Source organism: Danio rerio, chromosome 7 (assembly GCF_052040795.2).
Source record: "Danio rerio strain M-AB ecotype USA chromosome 7, GRCz13ab, whole genome shotgun sequence".
NCBI classification, from domain to species: Eukaryota; Metazoa; Chordata; class Actinopteri; order Cypriniformes; family Danionidae; genus Danio; species Danio rerio.
Genome location: NC_141027.1, coordinates 67,274,308 through 67,289,181, shown reverse-complemented (window position 1 = coordinate 67,289,181; position 14,874 = coordinate 67,274,308). Strand labels below are relative to the sequence as shown.

The window sequence follows — 14,874 nt, the reverse complement described above, 5'->3', positions numbered from 1 at the left end:
ATACATGTGCTGTGTTTGCGTTTAAATATGAATGCTCCTGTTTGCTGCACTATACTGCGTGCATTAACACTTGAAGGTCATTATATTGTCTTCGTCCCTATTGTGTCGCTGTGCAATAGTGTTTTTTTTTCTTGTGCGAGTGGGTGTATGCTATTACTCCTTCAAACAGATCCATCTCTCTTGGCTCTCATCCCTCACTCACAGACAGACACACACACACACATTCCCATTTAAGTGAAGTGTGGAGGTGTTAGTGTCTAGGCTGAAGTGTTTGCGTAACTCGGAGAGCTCAGCGAGGGAATGTTCAAAGGGTGTTTGTATTTGTACTTCTATCTGTATATGCCCGTTTAATGCAACTCCAGGGTTAGCTGTGGTTTGTGTTTGGCAGAAAAACACTAAAAACTTATTTGTGTGATCTGCGCAAGCCCCTGACTTTTAAATGTTTTCTCTCTGCATCTCACTCTGTCTAATATTTTTTTCCTTTCGTTTGCTTTTCAGAGTTTTGTCCCTCCAAGGGCAGATGCTCTGCTGAGGCAGGACAGTGAGCTGATTGGTCGACTGTACTATAAAGAGGGTCATGATCTTTATCACTGGCGAATCGGATGGTTTACTCTGGTGGGCTCAGAGCTGTACTTCTGTTCTGGAGATGAAGATGAAGAGGAGGGAGTTCTTCAACTCAAACGCCTACAGGAGCTGAGTGAGAACAAATATGCTTGCAAATCAGTGGAATGATACATATCAAAGGAATAATTCATCAATATTTTTCCAAAATTTTATGATTTTTTTTTCTTCTTTTAAACACAACATGAGACTTTCAGAACAATTATATATATATATATATATATATATATATATATATATATATATATATATATATATATATTGTTCAACATACAAAGAAAAGACCTTTTTGAAGGCAAGTTTCAGTATAAAACAATTAATGTCACATCATCAGGCTCTCCCGAGTTTTATGCATTTTCAGATGTGTCATTTTTAATTTTCGACTTCTGTTTTAATGTAATTTGATACCGCATGGGGAACGGAAAGAAAAACCTACGCATTTCATGACTCGTTGTTCCTTAAAGGCAATCAAATTGCTGTTTACACAGTAGACTTTTAATAAGAGTATTATCTACAATTGTTATTAGAATTTTCCATTTTCCATATCTGCAGTGTCTGTATTTTTTTTCAGTCCTCTTAGAGTCCAACTTGGAAATCAATGTTTTCTTTATTGGCATTGATTGTTTTGAAATTCAAATGTATGTATATATATATATATATATATATATATATATATATATATATATATATATATATATATATATATATATATATATATATATATATATATATATATATATATATATATATATTATTGCTGTCAATCGATAAAAAAAATAACTAATTAATCGCACTTTAGAAATAATAATGATTGCGATTAATTGTGTTTAATTGGATTTAAAAGACTGAAACTTGTAATTTTATCTATTCGAGTGTAAAATTAATGTAAACGGAAGACAAATACTATTTGAATTTATTTAAATCCAAAATATAATTCATTATTAGAATTTTTGTTTACTTGTAACACATATTTCTTCATGTAAACAACATACCCACAATAAACCATCAAGATCCTGGCTTGACAGCCATATTTATTACAGAAATAAAAACACAGGCATGTTAATGCCATTTAAATTTCAAAACAATCAATGCCAATAAAGAAAACATTGATTTCCATATTGGATTCTAAGTGGACTGCAAAAAAATGCCAAAATACAGGCATTGCAGATATGGAAAATTATAATAATAATAATAAATTATTGAAAATCTGTGCATGCCCTTGAATAGGTTTACCAACTCCCATTCTATAAAAGCACAAAAGCCATATATAGGAAATAATGAGAGTTGACAAATTAAAAAACTACATTTTTTATTTTATTTATTATTAAAATAAAATTATAATCCACAATGGAAATGTGGATGCCTGTGTGTTTTGAGGGAGCCTAGAGAAAAATGAGCATAACAAAAACTTCCTGTTGACGCACACAGTTAATGTTGATTAATAAAATAAAGATAAATAATAAAAGCAATGTGTCAGAGACCCTAAAAACATGTTTAACTCAACAATGAAACATCAAATGTAGCTAACAGCTTTACATTGTCAATCAAATAAACTTAAACAATTAAAAAATGCAACAAATATTTGTTTCTGCCCGAACTACAAAACTAAATGTAAAAAAAGTTGCTTAAGTTACACACTAGTTTGGTCATGTATAAATATCATTATATTAACCATATTGTATAAATATTATTGTCACAATAAGACTACATCATGCTGACGATCAAAAACACAATGTCATGATATCTCATGCGATTGTCTTCTGACTGAGTGCATCTTAAAATGCATGACTGACACTCCTCATAGAGCTTGAGAAGCAGACATTCTTTATCATTTTTAAAATAAAGACTTGCAGGTTAAGGAAACAGCATTATAGGAGGAAGTTGCCGCGGCCTTGGTGCAGATTAAAAGTTAAAAAAAGTATATGTATATGGACAGATAGGTAACTACATAGAATAGACAGGAGTATATTGATCTGTGCTCCGCGGCAGAGTGCAGACGCAAAAGCCTGCTCTCCCGCGGCGTGGACCCGCGTGTAAGAAACAGGCGGGACTCTCGGCTATTCTGACAAATACACACCTACGTTACACAGAGCCCAACATGGAAGTTTTTGATTGGGTCAGCCCAATGTCAATAAAGAAAAGAACCAATGGACTGCAGATTATATCACACGGCCGGTCTGTCCGGAAAAGAAACATCTTACTTTCAGAGCGTGACAGCTCACAGCATCGTCAATCACTGAGGTAGAAAAATATGACAATCTGCTAAGTGTTTTATGGGCGGATCAGATCATAAGACGATCACAGCCTGGCCCAAAAGTACGTCGAAACAGCGGGAAACTGCCCGGCGTCTGCCCCTGGCCACAACAGAAAAAAAAAAACTGTGTTAATTGCGTTAATTTTGTTTAACGCGTTAATTATTTCAAATTAATCGCATACGTTAACACGTTAATTTTGACAGCGCTAATATAAAAATTGTATATATATATATATATATATATATATATATATATATATATATATATATATATATAATAACTACTTTGTAAACATTCAGTGTATTATTGTGTGTGCAGTTCAATTGTGTTTACTAACTCCTCTAAATAGACACAAAATCATTCTGTTTGTAAAAACTACCTATATCTTCTGTTCTTCAATGAATTTCATCAATGACCTCTGTGTGTCAGTAATAGTTTGAAACACCTTGATTCTTCTGATGATTTTCTTGAAATCTCATCTCACCTCTGTCTGCTAGTGTTTTCTCATTGGCATTCCCAGTGTGCTAATGTTTGACTCTGTTCCCACGTCTCTAAAAGACCCGTCTGGTCACACGTCTCGCCCGTCTCCGAGGGAGACCGCAGTTGCCGATGGCAATCGCGTTCGGGAGGTTGGTAGATGACATGAGCTTGGCAACCATGGACCAGATTTGCAACATTTTCAATCAATTGCGCTAGAACGAGGCGGGAAAAATCAATGAATCTTTTTATTTTTTTCTCTCTTCTCTCTCTCCTAATCCGTTCAAGGCCAGAAAAAGGATCAAATCCAGAAAGCCAACATACTCGGGGCAGGATTAAGAGGGTGATGCCTCAACAGTTTGCGGAGGCTTGAAATGTAGCATGGCGCGCTAACGAAGCGTCTCCAGTGGTTTAAGATCTCTATAGTGACAGAACATATGGGCCTCAAAGGGCTGCAGCTCTGTGAAATTAGATTAGGACCCAGACATAGACAGAGCAGCGGTTCAGCCCCGAATCACCCTCTTCTACGCGTTCCTGCAACAAACAGAAGAGCAAACGTCGCATTCATCCATTTAGCAATGGAAGAGCTTTATGTGGAGATGACATCTGAAAGTCATATGTTTTATTTAGTCTACAAAGAGGCTTTTGAAACGGGCTTGCATAGTCTTTTGCGAGCAAATGCTTCAAAGCTCCTCAAAATAATTTCTTTAAGCATCTTGAATGACAGTTTGGCAACGTTAAAGCATTTGTGAAAGCCTTTGCTCTCTGTGCTCCTGAAATTTGGTGTGCAGTTTCTCCTGGATGATCTGATGTAAGGGTGTGTTGTTCTTGAAGATCTTAAAAGTTTCTTTATGTTCAGACATATTAGGAAACTTGTAGTTTTTTGTTTAATGAATTTGCAGATAATACAATATTAATTTAATAAAGGGCATATTATATATATATTATTTCCTAAAATGTGCACTTTGTACTAATGGTCAGTGAAAAGTTTTACTTTAATGTATGTTTTAAATTATTGCTTTAAACATTTACTCTCGTGTTTTGGGTGTCACAATCAAACACAAAATGCAAAGTGCTTAATTATACTTGGAACTATAAATATTATTTACAGTTATATTTAAATGCACTTAATTTTAACATTATTATAAATGTAAAATCACAAATAAATTTAAAACATGCCATGCAATTTTCAATATTCAGTATTCCGTCTGACCAAAAAACATCATGAAAGTCAATTGTGAATACTATTCGTTAACACAATAGCTTTGAAAACACAGTCCCTCCCCTGCTGTCCAAATTCACGCCTCCTGAAACCACGAATGCGCACCTTAAAGATGACAATAGACAACCCAATAGATCATGTAATTTGCCAGTTAAAAAAAAAAAAAAAAAACTTAATGGTACTTTATAATACTACAATTCCCAATGAAAAACGGCATTATGTCTAGCACATTTTCAGTTGTGTAGCAAGCAAAACTTGTCATAAAGTGCAATATTTTATGCATGCAAGGATTACTGGTCTCACTCTCTCACGCACTTAAAAGTCTTAAATTTAGTCTTAAAGTGACTAGATTTTAGTCTTAAAGTGACTAGTGTATGCTTAGTGGTTGGCTGGTGGTGTGCAAGAATTACTATTATTACTCAGCCATGCTGGCATCTTTTTTCAGACCAAATGTTCAAAGTAGCATGGTAAACAATAAAGGGAGTGCATCACAGGCTGTCGTTGTTCAAAACTAAACCAATGTGAATATAAAACCAACTTTACCTCAGTAAAGCAGGCTCGACGGAATAGATGCAGTAAATGGTCCCTTATAAAACTGAAAATAGTCACATAATTTTTTTCACCGGGAGATATCAGTGGCTGAACAACACTTCTGTGCATATAACCCATTTATAAAACACAAAATCTGCATGAATAAAATAGTTTTAAAACATAACATTACCTGTCTAAAAGAAATCCTTCAGCCATGGTGTCATCATTCCTCCAGCATGCAAAAGAAATTCCAATACTGATTTAGGATTTTAAAAGGTTTTGATTCAGCATTTATCATTTGTGTCACTCGTCTCCATATGAACTTTGCGGAACTGTCTGCATGAATAGGGCTGCGCAGTTGTACAAATCTACATTTGTTGACAGTCAGTTTGGCTAATTATCAGTATGATGGGAATTATCGGCCCAACAAATTTTAATTGAATGAACATTGTTTAGTATTATGCCTTTCCCAGAATATAAAAATACATATATACAAATTTAGATCATTTACTTTAACTACTGGAATGTGAAGAGACTTTCAACCAGCACAACAAAAATGTTTCTGAAGACTATCAACTACTGCAGCTTTAATCATATAGATTTACTAATGCATTATTAAAATGCAAATTTAAGCTTGCTAACATTTGTCAATTCACTGTGAGGCAACATTAACTAATTATTAACAACTTTATTTCTATTAATGAACATTACCAAATGTAAATAAATACTTTACTGTTTGCTCATGGTAGCAAATACATTAAATTATATGACCAAATATATTGATAAACAATGTTTTATTAGTGTTAATTGTAGCATAATCGTAATTAAAATTTCAATTTAGCTCCATCAATATATACAATGTATATTGTATTGATTATTACTGTTAAATTTGTTACTTACTGCCCAGGGACTACAGATGTAAATGAGCTTTAGAGCTACCTCTGGCACAACATGTCATGTTGTACATTGTCCCTGTATAAATAAATAAAGTAAATAAATAAAATATAAATAACATCAACATTTATTTCAGTTAACTGTAAACACATTTATCAGTGCACAATAACTATATCCCAAAACTACAAAAGTATGGAAATATGCCTCTTAATCGTCCATGGCGTAGATTTAACAAGGTACTGGAAATATTCCTCAGAGATTTTGGTCCAAATTGACATGATAGCATAACGCAGTTGCTGCAGATTTGTCAGCTGCACATCCATGATTCAAATCTCACCACATGACAGTAATGCTCTATTGAATTGAGATCTTGAAATTCCACTAGATATTTTCTCTTTTTTCTCTTTAAACCTTAGAGATTAGAGGTTGTGTGTGAAAATTCTAGTAGATCAGCAGTAAAATGCTGAAATACTCAGACCAGCTCGGTTGGCACCAACAACCATGCCATTTTCTAAGTCACTTAAATTCCCTTTCTTCCCCCATTCTGATGCTTGGTTTGAACTGCAGCCGATCGGCTTGACCATGTCTACATGCCTAAATGCATTAAGTCGCTGCCATGTGATTGGCTGATTAGTCGACTCCCCATCCCGAGTGTCACTAAATTCAGTTAACACTTGAGTACTGTAAACGATATTCTTTAAAAGTATGTTATTTCTATAACAGGTTCTGAAAAGCAGTTATTTTCCACTTACGTTCACTAAAATGCAGCTTACATTCTGATTACATAAAAGTTGAAAAACTGAAAAAATCCATTGTGAAGGTCGTTCTCTTTTGTGCAACACTGTAAATCCGCTGGGGACTTTAAGAATAATTACTTTGACTTGTCTTTCGTCTGTCAACATAATCTGAACCCTCAATAAATGGAAAACAACATCTAATCCGATGTCATTATGTTTCTGTAAATAATTTCTATAGATGTCTAAACAAGAAAAAAAAAAAAAAAGAGTTGCATGGATGTGTTTTTGGAATCATGATGGCCACAAACCTGTTTCATTTAATTCAGCTTTTTAATTTCTTCATAAACATTAAGAGTGTTAATGTTTAAGGGAGGTTAAAAGGATGAAGCGAGTGCTGTTTGTTTTTATCAAACTCCGATAGTGAATGTTTGCCTCTTTTCAGTAATGGCTTTTAATAAAGCTTGTGTGCCCAAAAACACTCCTCCTTTTTTTTTTTTTTTATAATTTTCAATTACATTAGTAAACAAACTTTCCCAACCCTGAAAATGACTAAAGTGCAGCAATTAAAGTGTTTGTTTTAGTTCCCAAGTTTCCATGTTTCAGTTGATTTTACTACAGAATGGAGTTTTAAAAATAATTGAGCAATTTTGTTCTCACTTGATCTCTTTGTTTTTTATTACTCTGAAATAGATTAATCTGGGAATTTATGCACAAGTAAATCCGTCTGTGAATTTAATTAATTAAACGTAATTTAAAAATTGAAGGAGCTTTTTGTCATTGGTAATATTGGTCTGACACTTAAAGGAAAGATGGAGACAAAAGGGAGTGGGGAAAATGACACATTAGCTGAAGAATCAATGATTTTGAATGAGTGTATGTTTGATGGCTTCAGCCAAGCTTTTTTTCCCCCATTTTCTGTAGAAACATAATGACCAGCAGCACTCAGCTTTATACACCACTTACGGAAGCTGGAAAGCTTACAAAAACTGAAGCTCTCATCATTTGTTTTGCTTCACGTTTCTCTGTTGTTGTTGTTTTTCCACTTTTGATGCTGTTCATTTTAGTTTGTCTAAGAGTGTTTTATCCTTATCTTGGTGATAGTTTTATGGACTTCCTCTGCTAAAGTTTGATTTTGGTTTGTTTTCTCTTTCAGCTGTGTCCACTCATATTGAGGGTGACGAGAACATTCAGGTCTTACTTATGGTGGAGAGTGGAAGGTACAGAAGAGTTGTACCTTATTTTATAATGTTAAATGTCATTAAACACTCTACTTTGCAAAGGTTTGGGGTTTATATTAAGTCGCTTTGCTGTTTTTATTTGTTTTGTTTTGTTTTTCATTTATTGTAACTCTTCTTTTTGTTCTGCAAAATGTTACCTGTATGGTGATACTAAATTATGCATGGGTCAGAATTTTATGTACAGTTAAAGTCAGAATTATTGGTCCCCCTTGTTTATTTATTTTTTTCCCAAATTCTGTTTAACGGAGAGAAGATTTTTTTTTTTTCAATACATTTCTAATACAGCAATTTTCTAATAACTGATTTATTTTATCTTTGCCATGATGACAGTATTTACTAGATATTTTCCAAGACACTTCTATACAGCTTAAAGTGACATTTGAAGGCTTAACTAGGTTAATTAGGATAGGATAGGATAATTAGGCAAGTTATTGTATCATGATGGTTTGTTCTGTAGACTATCAAAAAGATATATAGCTTAAAGGGGCTAATAATTTTAATCCTAAAATGGTGTTAAAAAATTAAAAACGGCTTTTATTGTAGCCGAAATAGAACACAAAAAAGACTTTCTCCAATAGAAAAAAAATATTATTAGACATACTTTGAAAACTTCCTTGCTCTGTTAAACATAATTTAGGAAATATTAATGCTTAACAGATAACTATGAACAGATAACAGAATCAACTATTTGCTAATACTTAATATATTATTCATAGTTTATATGTATATATATATATATATATATATATATATATATATATATATATATATATATATATATATATATATATATATATATATATATAATATATATAATTCTTTTTTAGATATTATTAAATTGAATTAGCTGATCTGGTTAAGACATTTTTAAAAATCTGGATGGGTGGAGGGGGCATGCCCACCAATAGCTGAAATGTGCCTTCCAATAATTGAATCAATTTCAAAGTAAAATAATACTTGGTCAACCCTTAGTAACCTACATGTGCACAAAGTCAAGTTTGCCACAGTTATGAAAAACTATTATTGGGATAAAACAGTTACATACACCTCTCTGAATTTTTACATTTATGCCTTCTCAAAGTCTGACTGCAATAAAATAATCTAAATTGACTTTTGTAGAATGGCACGTCATTGTTCTTTGTAATAATAAATTATTATTTTATATTATTAAGTACTTTATTCATGCTTTTAAAAGCACAAAACAGAATTTGTGTTGTTCATTGCATGCACTCTAGGGATGTATGTCCCCACCAATATCAAGAGCAAATTTAAGCTCATGATGTCCTCCACATTTGAATGGTAATGTACAGTGAAAGTCAACACTCTTTTCAGGCATAATCTGTGTATTGAACATTCATTTTTAAAACCCCCCCCCCCCCCCCCCTTTTTTTTTTTTTTTTCGTTTTTCTTTTTTTCTTCTTAAGGACTCTGTATATCCACTGCATAACCAAGCAGGACTTTGCACTGTGGCACTCCGCCATCCAGTTGGCAGCTGGAACGGACGGTATGGCTCTCAGCAACCAGCAAATGAATAAAAATGATGTTCCCATCATTGTGGATAGCTGCATTGCATTTGTCACCCAATATGGTATGTCATTTATATTCCTGTGAGAGCTAATCATTTGTGCTTCATTTCAATGCATTTAATCATCAAAAAATGACTGTTTATATCACAAGGATATGATAAAGTTATTTAACAGAGTACTCACCACTGACCTTTCCCTCTCAGGCTTGTGTTATGAGGGAATCTACCAGAAGAAGGGTGACCCGGGGCGAGTGGCTCACCTCATCCAGGAATTTACAAAAGACGCTCGGGTTGTTAAACTTCGGGTTCAAGAGCAGCGACTGGAGGACGTCACAGACACACTCAAGAGCTTTCTGTCCCACAGCGAAGATGCCCTGCTGGCTAAAGAACTATACCCTTTTTGGATCTCCGCCCTTGGTTTGTGCTACCAGCTACTTAATCTACTCCTGTGTATGAGTAGTAACACTGGTCCACTGTTTCTAGTCTATAGCATAGAAGGGTATACAACTTTGTCAATGTGGTGAACATACCTGAAAACGTTGAGATATAAACAATATTACTACTACTACTACTACTACTACTACTACTACTACTACTACTACTACTACTACTAATAATAAAAATAATAGTAATAAATTAAAGGCTTAACCAGGTTAATTAAGCTAACTAGGCAAGTTCGGGTAATTAGGCAAATCATTGTATAAATATGGTTTGTTCTGTAGCAAGGCTGTACTGTGCATGCATAATTTGCACTGTGTACATGATGTTGGGATGAAATAGTAAAACAGATGGGCATTGAAAACTTGATTGATGATTTTTTTAGTCCATTTGTGTGTATTAATTAAATTTAATATCAGAATCATATTCATATTCATGTCTGAACCTCCCCTCAGACATATTTAGCTCCGCCTTCTCTGTTTGTATTAATTTTAAACAACACAAAACTTCAGAAGTGAATAGAATAAACACAATCCAAATAGCTGTGACATAACAAAAGCTGTCTTTTCAGTGTTTAAATAACGTTTAGTACATAGCTGTCTGGATTTCTTGATTCGAATTCTGGTCAGTCGTGACATTCCAAAAAATGTTGTGCCGAGAAAAAAACTGCAAAATAAAACATCTGGGAATTTCAAATCACCTTAACCGTCAGTGAATACATTCAAATGCATTTACTTACATTCATATGTATATTCATATCCACATATGAACAAGGCTTGAATCGGATTTAAGTAAATCGGAATCCATGTGATTTACACTTACACATACATGGGCCATATCCCATCTGTGCCACATGGGAGAAAAGAGTCGGAATTGAGTCACTTGAACCATGCAGTGCAAATGCAGCCTTATGGCTCAGAACAATGTTTTGTGGCCAATTTTATGTTTTGTGGCAAGTAGCCATGTAAAAAGAGGTATAAAGTATATCCAGGATGGTTGTTTTCACAGAATAAAAACCTTCAGTCCTCTTCATGCCAGGTTGTCAATAAGCATGTCAGGCTTTATTCTGCGATTAAAATTCTCCTGAATGTACTTTATCCCTAACTTACTTACTTTATACGTAATGTTTCTTGTCACCTCAGATGTTGTTAGGACATTGAATTTCAATTAAAACAACTGAAAACATTATTATTATTATTATTTTTTTTTGTGAGGACATTCTTTAAATGGTGTTTATTGTCCCTCGATGCAGATGAACAGGACGAGAAGGTCAGAGTGCAAAAATATTCCTCCTACATTCAGAGTTTGCCCAAAGTCAACAGATCAACACTCGGTGCCCTGCTGCAGCATTTGTACAGGTAATGTTTCACTAAAACATGTTCTCAAGCCTGTACCATTTCCAGTTGGTCTTTGTTGAATGTTTGAGGTCTGGATAAACAGTGCAGCACAGCAAACACGGGCACTTCAAAGCCTCTCTGGGTACATCAGCTTGCTCAGAATACTCCTGTAATGACTCTAATTGTTTGAAGAAGGCTTAATTGGCCCTTTTGGCAAATTTGGAGTGTAGCCTAACATTTCCCACATGATGTACAATAATCGTTTTGTTGTCTTCAGGTCTATGCCGCATTTGCACCTGCCTGTTTTGTTGTTGTCTCTTATATACAGGCTTTCATTTATATCTACTCACAGCTAAATAAAACTGCTTTAACATTGTGGTGACAATAACACAGCTTACATTGAGAAGAATGCAGCATTTTTACACATTATATGAATACAGAAGTGTGTATATATATATATATATATATATATATATATATATATATATATATATATGTGTGTATGTGTTTACTGGTACAGACCATGTGTGTGTTTACTCATCTATGATTTATGTTGGTCTTTTTTCCCTCACCAGTATCATTAAATTTATGCACATATATTACGTCTGCACAGAATCCAGAGGTGCTCACACATCAACCAGATGAGCTCACAGAGGCTGGCATGTGTTTTCTCCTCATGCCTCTTTCAGACGGAGGGACACACAGCTCAAGAGACTCAAGTGGTGGAAGACCTCATCAACAATTACATCCAGCTTTTTTCTGTGAGTTAAGCGCATATCCTCTCTCAGGATACAGGCCTAGTTGATCTCTGTTGGTCGAGTCCCAAAGGGCCTGCTAAACACGAGTCTGCTCTACTATTCACTTCTCTCATATTCATAGCATAATATTTGTGGTATGAGAGCCAAAAAACATTTTCACAGTGTTGTTTTTTATGATTTCACAGGTGTGTAGTGTTAATTAATAATTAATACTGCTATAACCCTTTTATTAATACACTAAAGAGAGACCTTGAATTTTTTTTTTTTTTTATCATGTGCAGTCTATTATTGTGATGTGATGCAAGGCAATGGTCCTTGTTTATATTATGGTTATTGCTCGTTAAAAAGAGATAAAAGTTAAAGAGTAATTTATACTACTCTTGATTTTATTTTTCATTCAAAAGTAATGCTGTTAATGTCATAAGAAAAAAAATTTAAGGCATTTTAGTTATGGCTACATCATGATACCATTCTCGGTAACTACATTTACTTTATCTGGTAACTATATCTGTGTCCACCATACCAGCAAATTATAAGGATCTGTTTATTTTTAGTTTATGCTTCATTTGTTTGCGTTACCGTCTTGTAACTCACAGATGTTCTTATAATGCTTTTTTTTCCCTTACATTTGACCAGTGAATTTAGCTTGTGTAATCGATCTAATCAAACAGCGAATTTGGCCATTGTAGTAAGAATAAGCAAACTCCATACAGAAATACCTAATGACCCAGCCTCGGCTTGAACCAGTGACCTTGCAGTGAGGAGATTATTGCTATCGTGACACCTCTTCTCAAGATCTCATTACCTGGGAAAAAATAGTTCTGAAAGTCATTCCAGTGATATTGTTTCTCTACATCTTTATTGTTATAGTTGTGGCTCTGCTGTTGTTTTAAATTCAGAATGATTTGTAGAACAACGTATTTATAGTTATCTTTATATTAATATTACACTCATCTGCCACTTTATTAGGTACACCTGTCCAGTTGCTTGTTATGCAAATTTATAATCAGCCAATCACATGGCAGCAACTCAATACATTTAGGCATGTAGACATGGTCAAGACGATCAGCTGCAGTTTAAACCAAGCATTAGAATGGGGAAGAAATATGATTTAAGTCACTTTAAACATGGCATGGTTGTTGGTGCCAGATGGGCTGGTCTGAGAATTTCAGAAACTGCTGATTCACTGGGATTTTCATGCACAACCATGACTAGGGTTTACAGAGAATGGTCTGAAAATGAGAAAATATCCAGTGAGCGGCAGTTCTGTGGGCTCAAATGCCTGATCAGAGGAGAATGGCCAGACTGGTTGCAAGCAACAGTTACTCAAATAATCACTCATTACAACTGAGGTCTGCTGAAAAGCATCTCTGAACGCACAACACGTCCAACCTTGAGGCGGATGGGCTACAGCAGAAGACCACACTGGGTGCCACTCCTGTCAACTAAGAACAACAACACAGAGCTACAATTGACACAGGCTCACCAAAATTGGACAATAGAAGATTGGATAAAGTGTTGTCTGGCCTGATGAGTCTCAATTTCTGCTGCAACTTTCAGATGGTAGGGTCAGAATTTGGTGTCAACAACATAAAAGCATGGATCCATCCTGTCTTGTATCAATGGTTCAGTATAGTAGTATAGTGGTGTGGGGGATATTTTCTTGGCACAATTTGGGCCCATTAGTATCAATTGAGCATCGTGTCAACATCACAGCCTACCTACTGTAAGTATTTTAGCTGACCATGTCCGTCTTTTTTATGACCACAGTGTACTTCCAGCAGGATAACGCGCCATGTCATAAAGCATCATCTCAGATTGGTTTCTTGAACATGACAATTAGTTTACTGTACTCAAATGGACTTCACAGTCACTAGAACTCAATCCAATAGATCACCTATGTGATGTGGTGGAATGGGATATTCACATCATGGATGTGCAGCTGACAAATTAGCATCAACTTTGTGATGCTATCATGTCAATATGAACCAAAATCTCTGAGGAATATTTCCAGTACCTTGTTAAATCTATGCCATGATTAATGATTAAGGCAGTTCTGATGGCAAAAAGGGGTCCAACCCAATACTGGTAAGGTGTACCTAATAAAGTGGCTGGTGAGTGTATGTTATTATGCTTGCTGTGAAATCTTCTGAAATCACTTGTTAAAGTGCCTTGGTTATTGTTTAAGGCCTGTTGCCTTTATACAATAACCAAAGCACTTTACAAATGATTCTTTTTCTATTATATTGGATTACAACTACAATTTCTGAAGCTCAAAGTCGTCAAATATAGGAAGAAAATGTACAAGCTATTTTTTTTAATTTTTTTTTTATATGACTTCGGTACATCTTTGGCCACAAAACATCACTAGTCTCTCACACTGCTCTGCTGTGATTTTGATCCGTGTTGTTGTCCCACTGTTCACAGACTGTGGGGGTTTCTTAGCCATAAATTAGTCAATAAGGACTTTACAGAAATATTCATTCAGGTTTAGATCAAGATTCTAGGTTGGTCACTTTATCATTTCAATGTTTTCTTCTTCAAAATTTTCCATTTGTGATGAGGCTTATTATCCTGTCTGAAAGGTAATGACTGATTGGGCAAAGAATGCAGGGAAGGAAATACACATTGCAGAAGAAGTTTCTGTGATTAATTTTGTCCTCTCATGGATTTGCCTTTCATAAACAAAGAGACTTGAATGAGCTTGAGGTGACATTATAAAGATATTCTTTAAATCACAGATTTGCAATTCTTACTGTTGCTGAAAAGGTCATCCCTGTGCTTCCATCTGGACAAACAGGGTTTCCATCACTTTATACTTGTTAAATAGGATTTTTGGGG

At 34.7% G+C, this 14,874-nt stretch overlaps 1 protein-coding gene across 7 annotated transcripts in view; it reads left to right on the top strand.

The window, feature by feature from the left end:
* arap2 (ArfGAP with RhoGAP domain, ankyrin repeat and PH domain 2) overlaps positions 1-14,874 on the top strand; it is a 215,979-nt gene that overhangs the window by 159,376 nt on the left and 41,729 nt on the right. For all 7 annotated transcript variants that reach the window (XM_087262102.1, XM_087262107.1, XM_087262103.1 and 4 more), the window contains 6 exons: positions 499-697; positions 7,891-7,954; positions 9,400-9,563; positions 9,705-9,917; positions 11,191-11,296; positions 11,889-12,036. In XM_087262102.1, the coding sequence (XP_087118228.1) occupies positions 499-697; positions 7,891-7,954; positions 9,400-9,563; positions 9,705-9,917; positions 11,191-11,296; positions 11,889-12,036 (894 nt within the window). The remainder of the gene's footprint in view (positions 1-498; positions 698-7,890; positions 7,955-9,399; positions 9,564-9,704; positions 9,918-11,190; positions 11,297-11,888; positions 12,037-14,874) is intronic.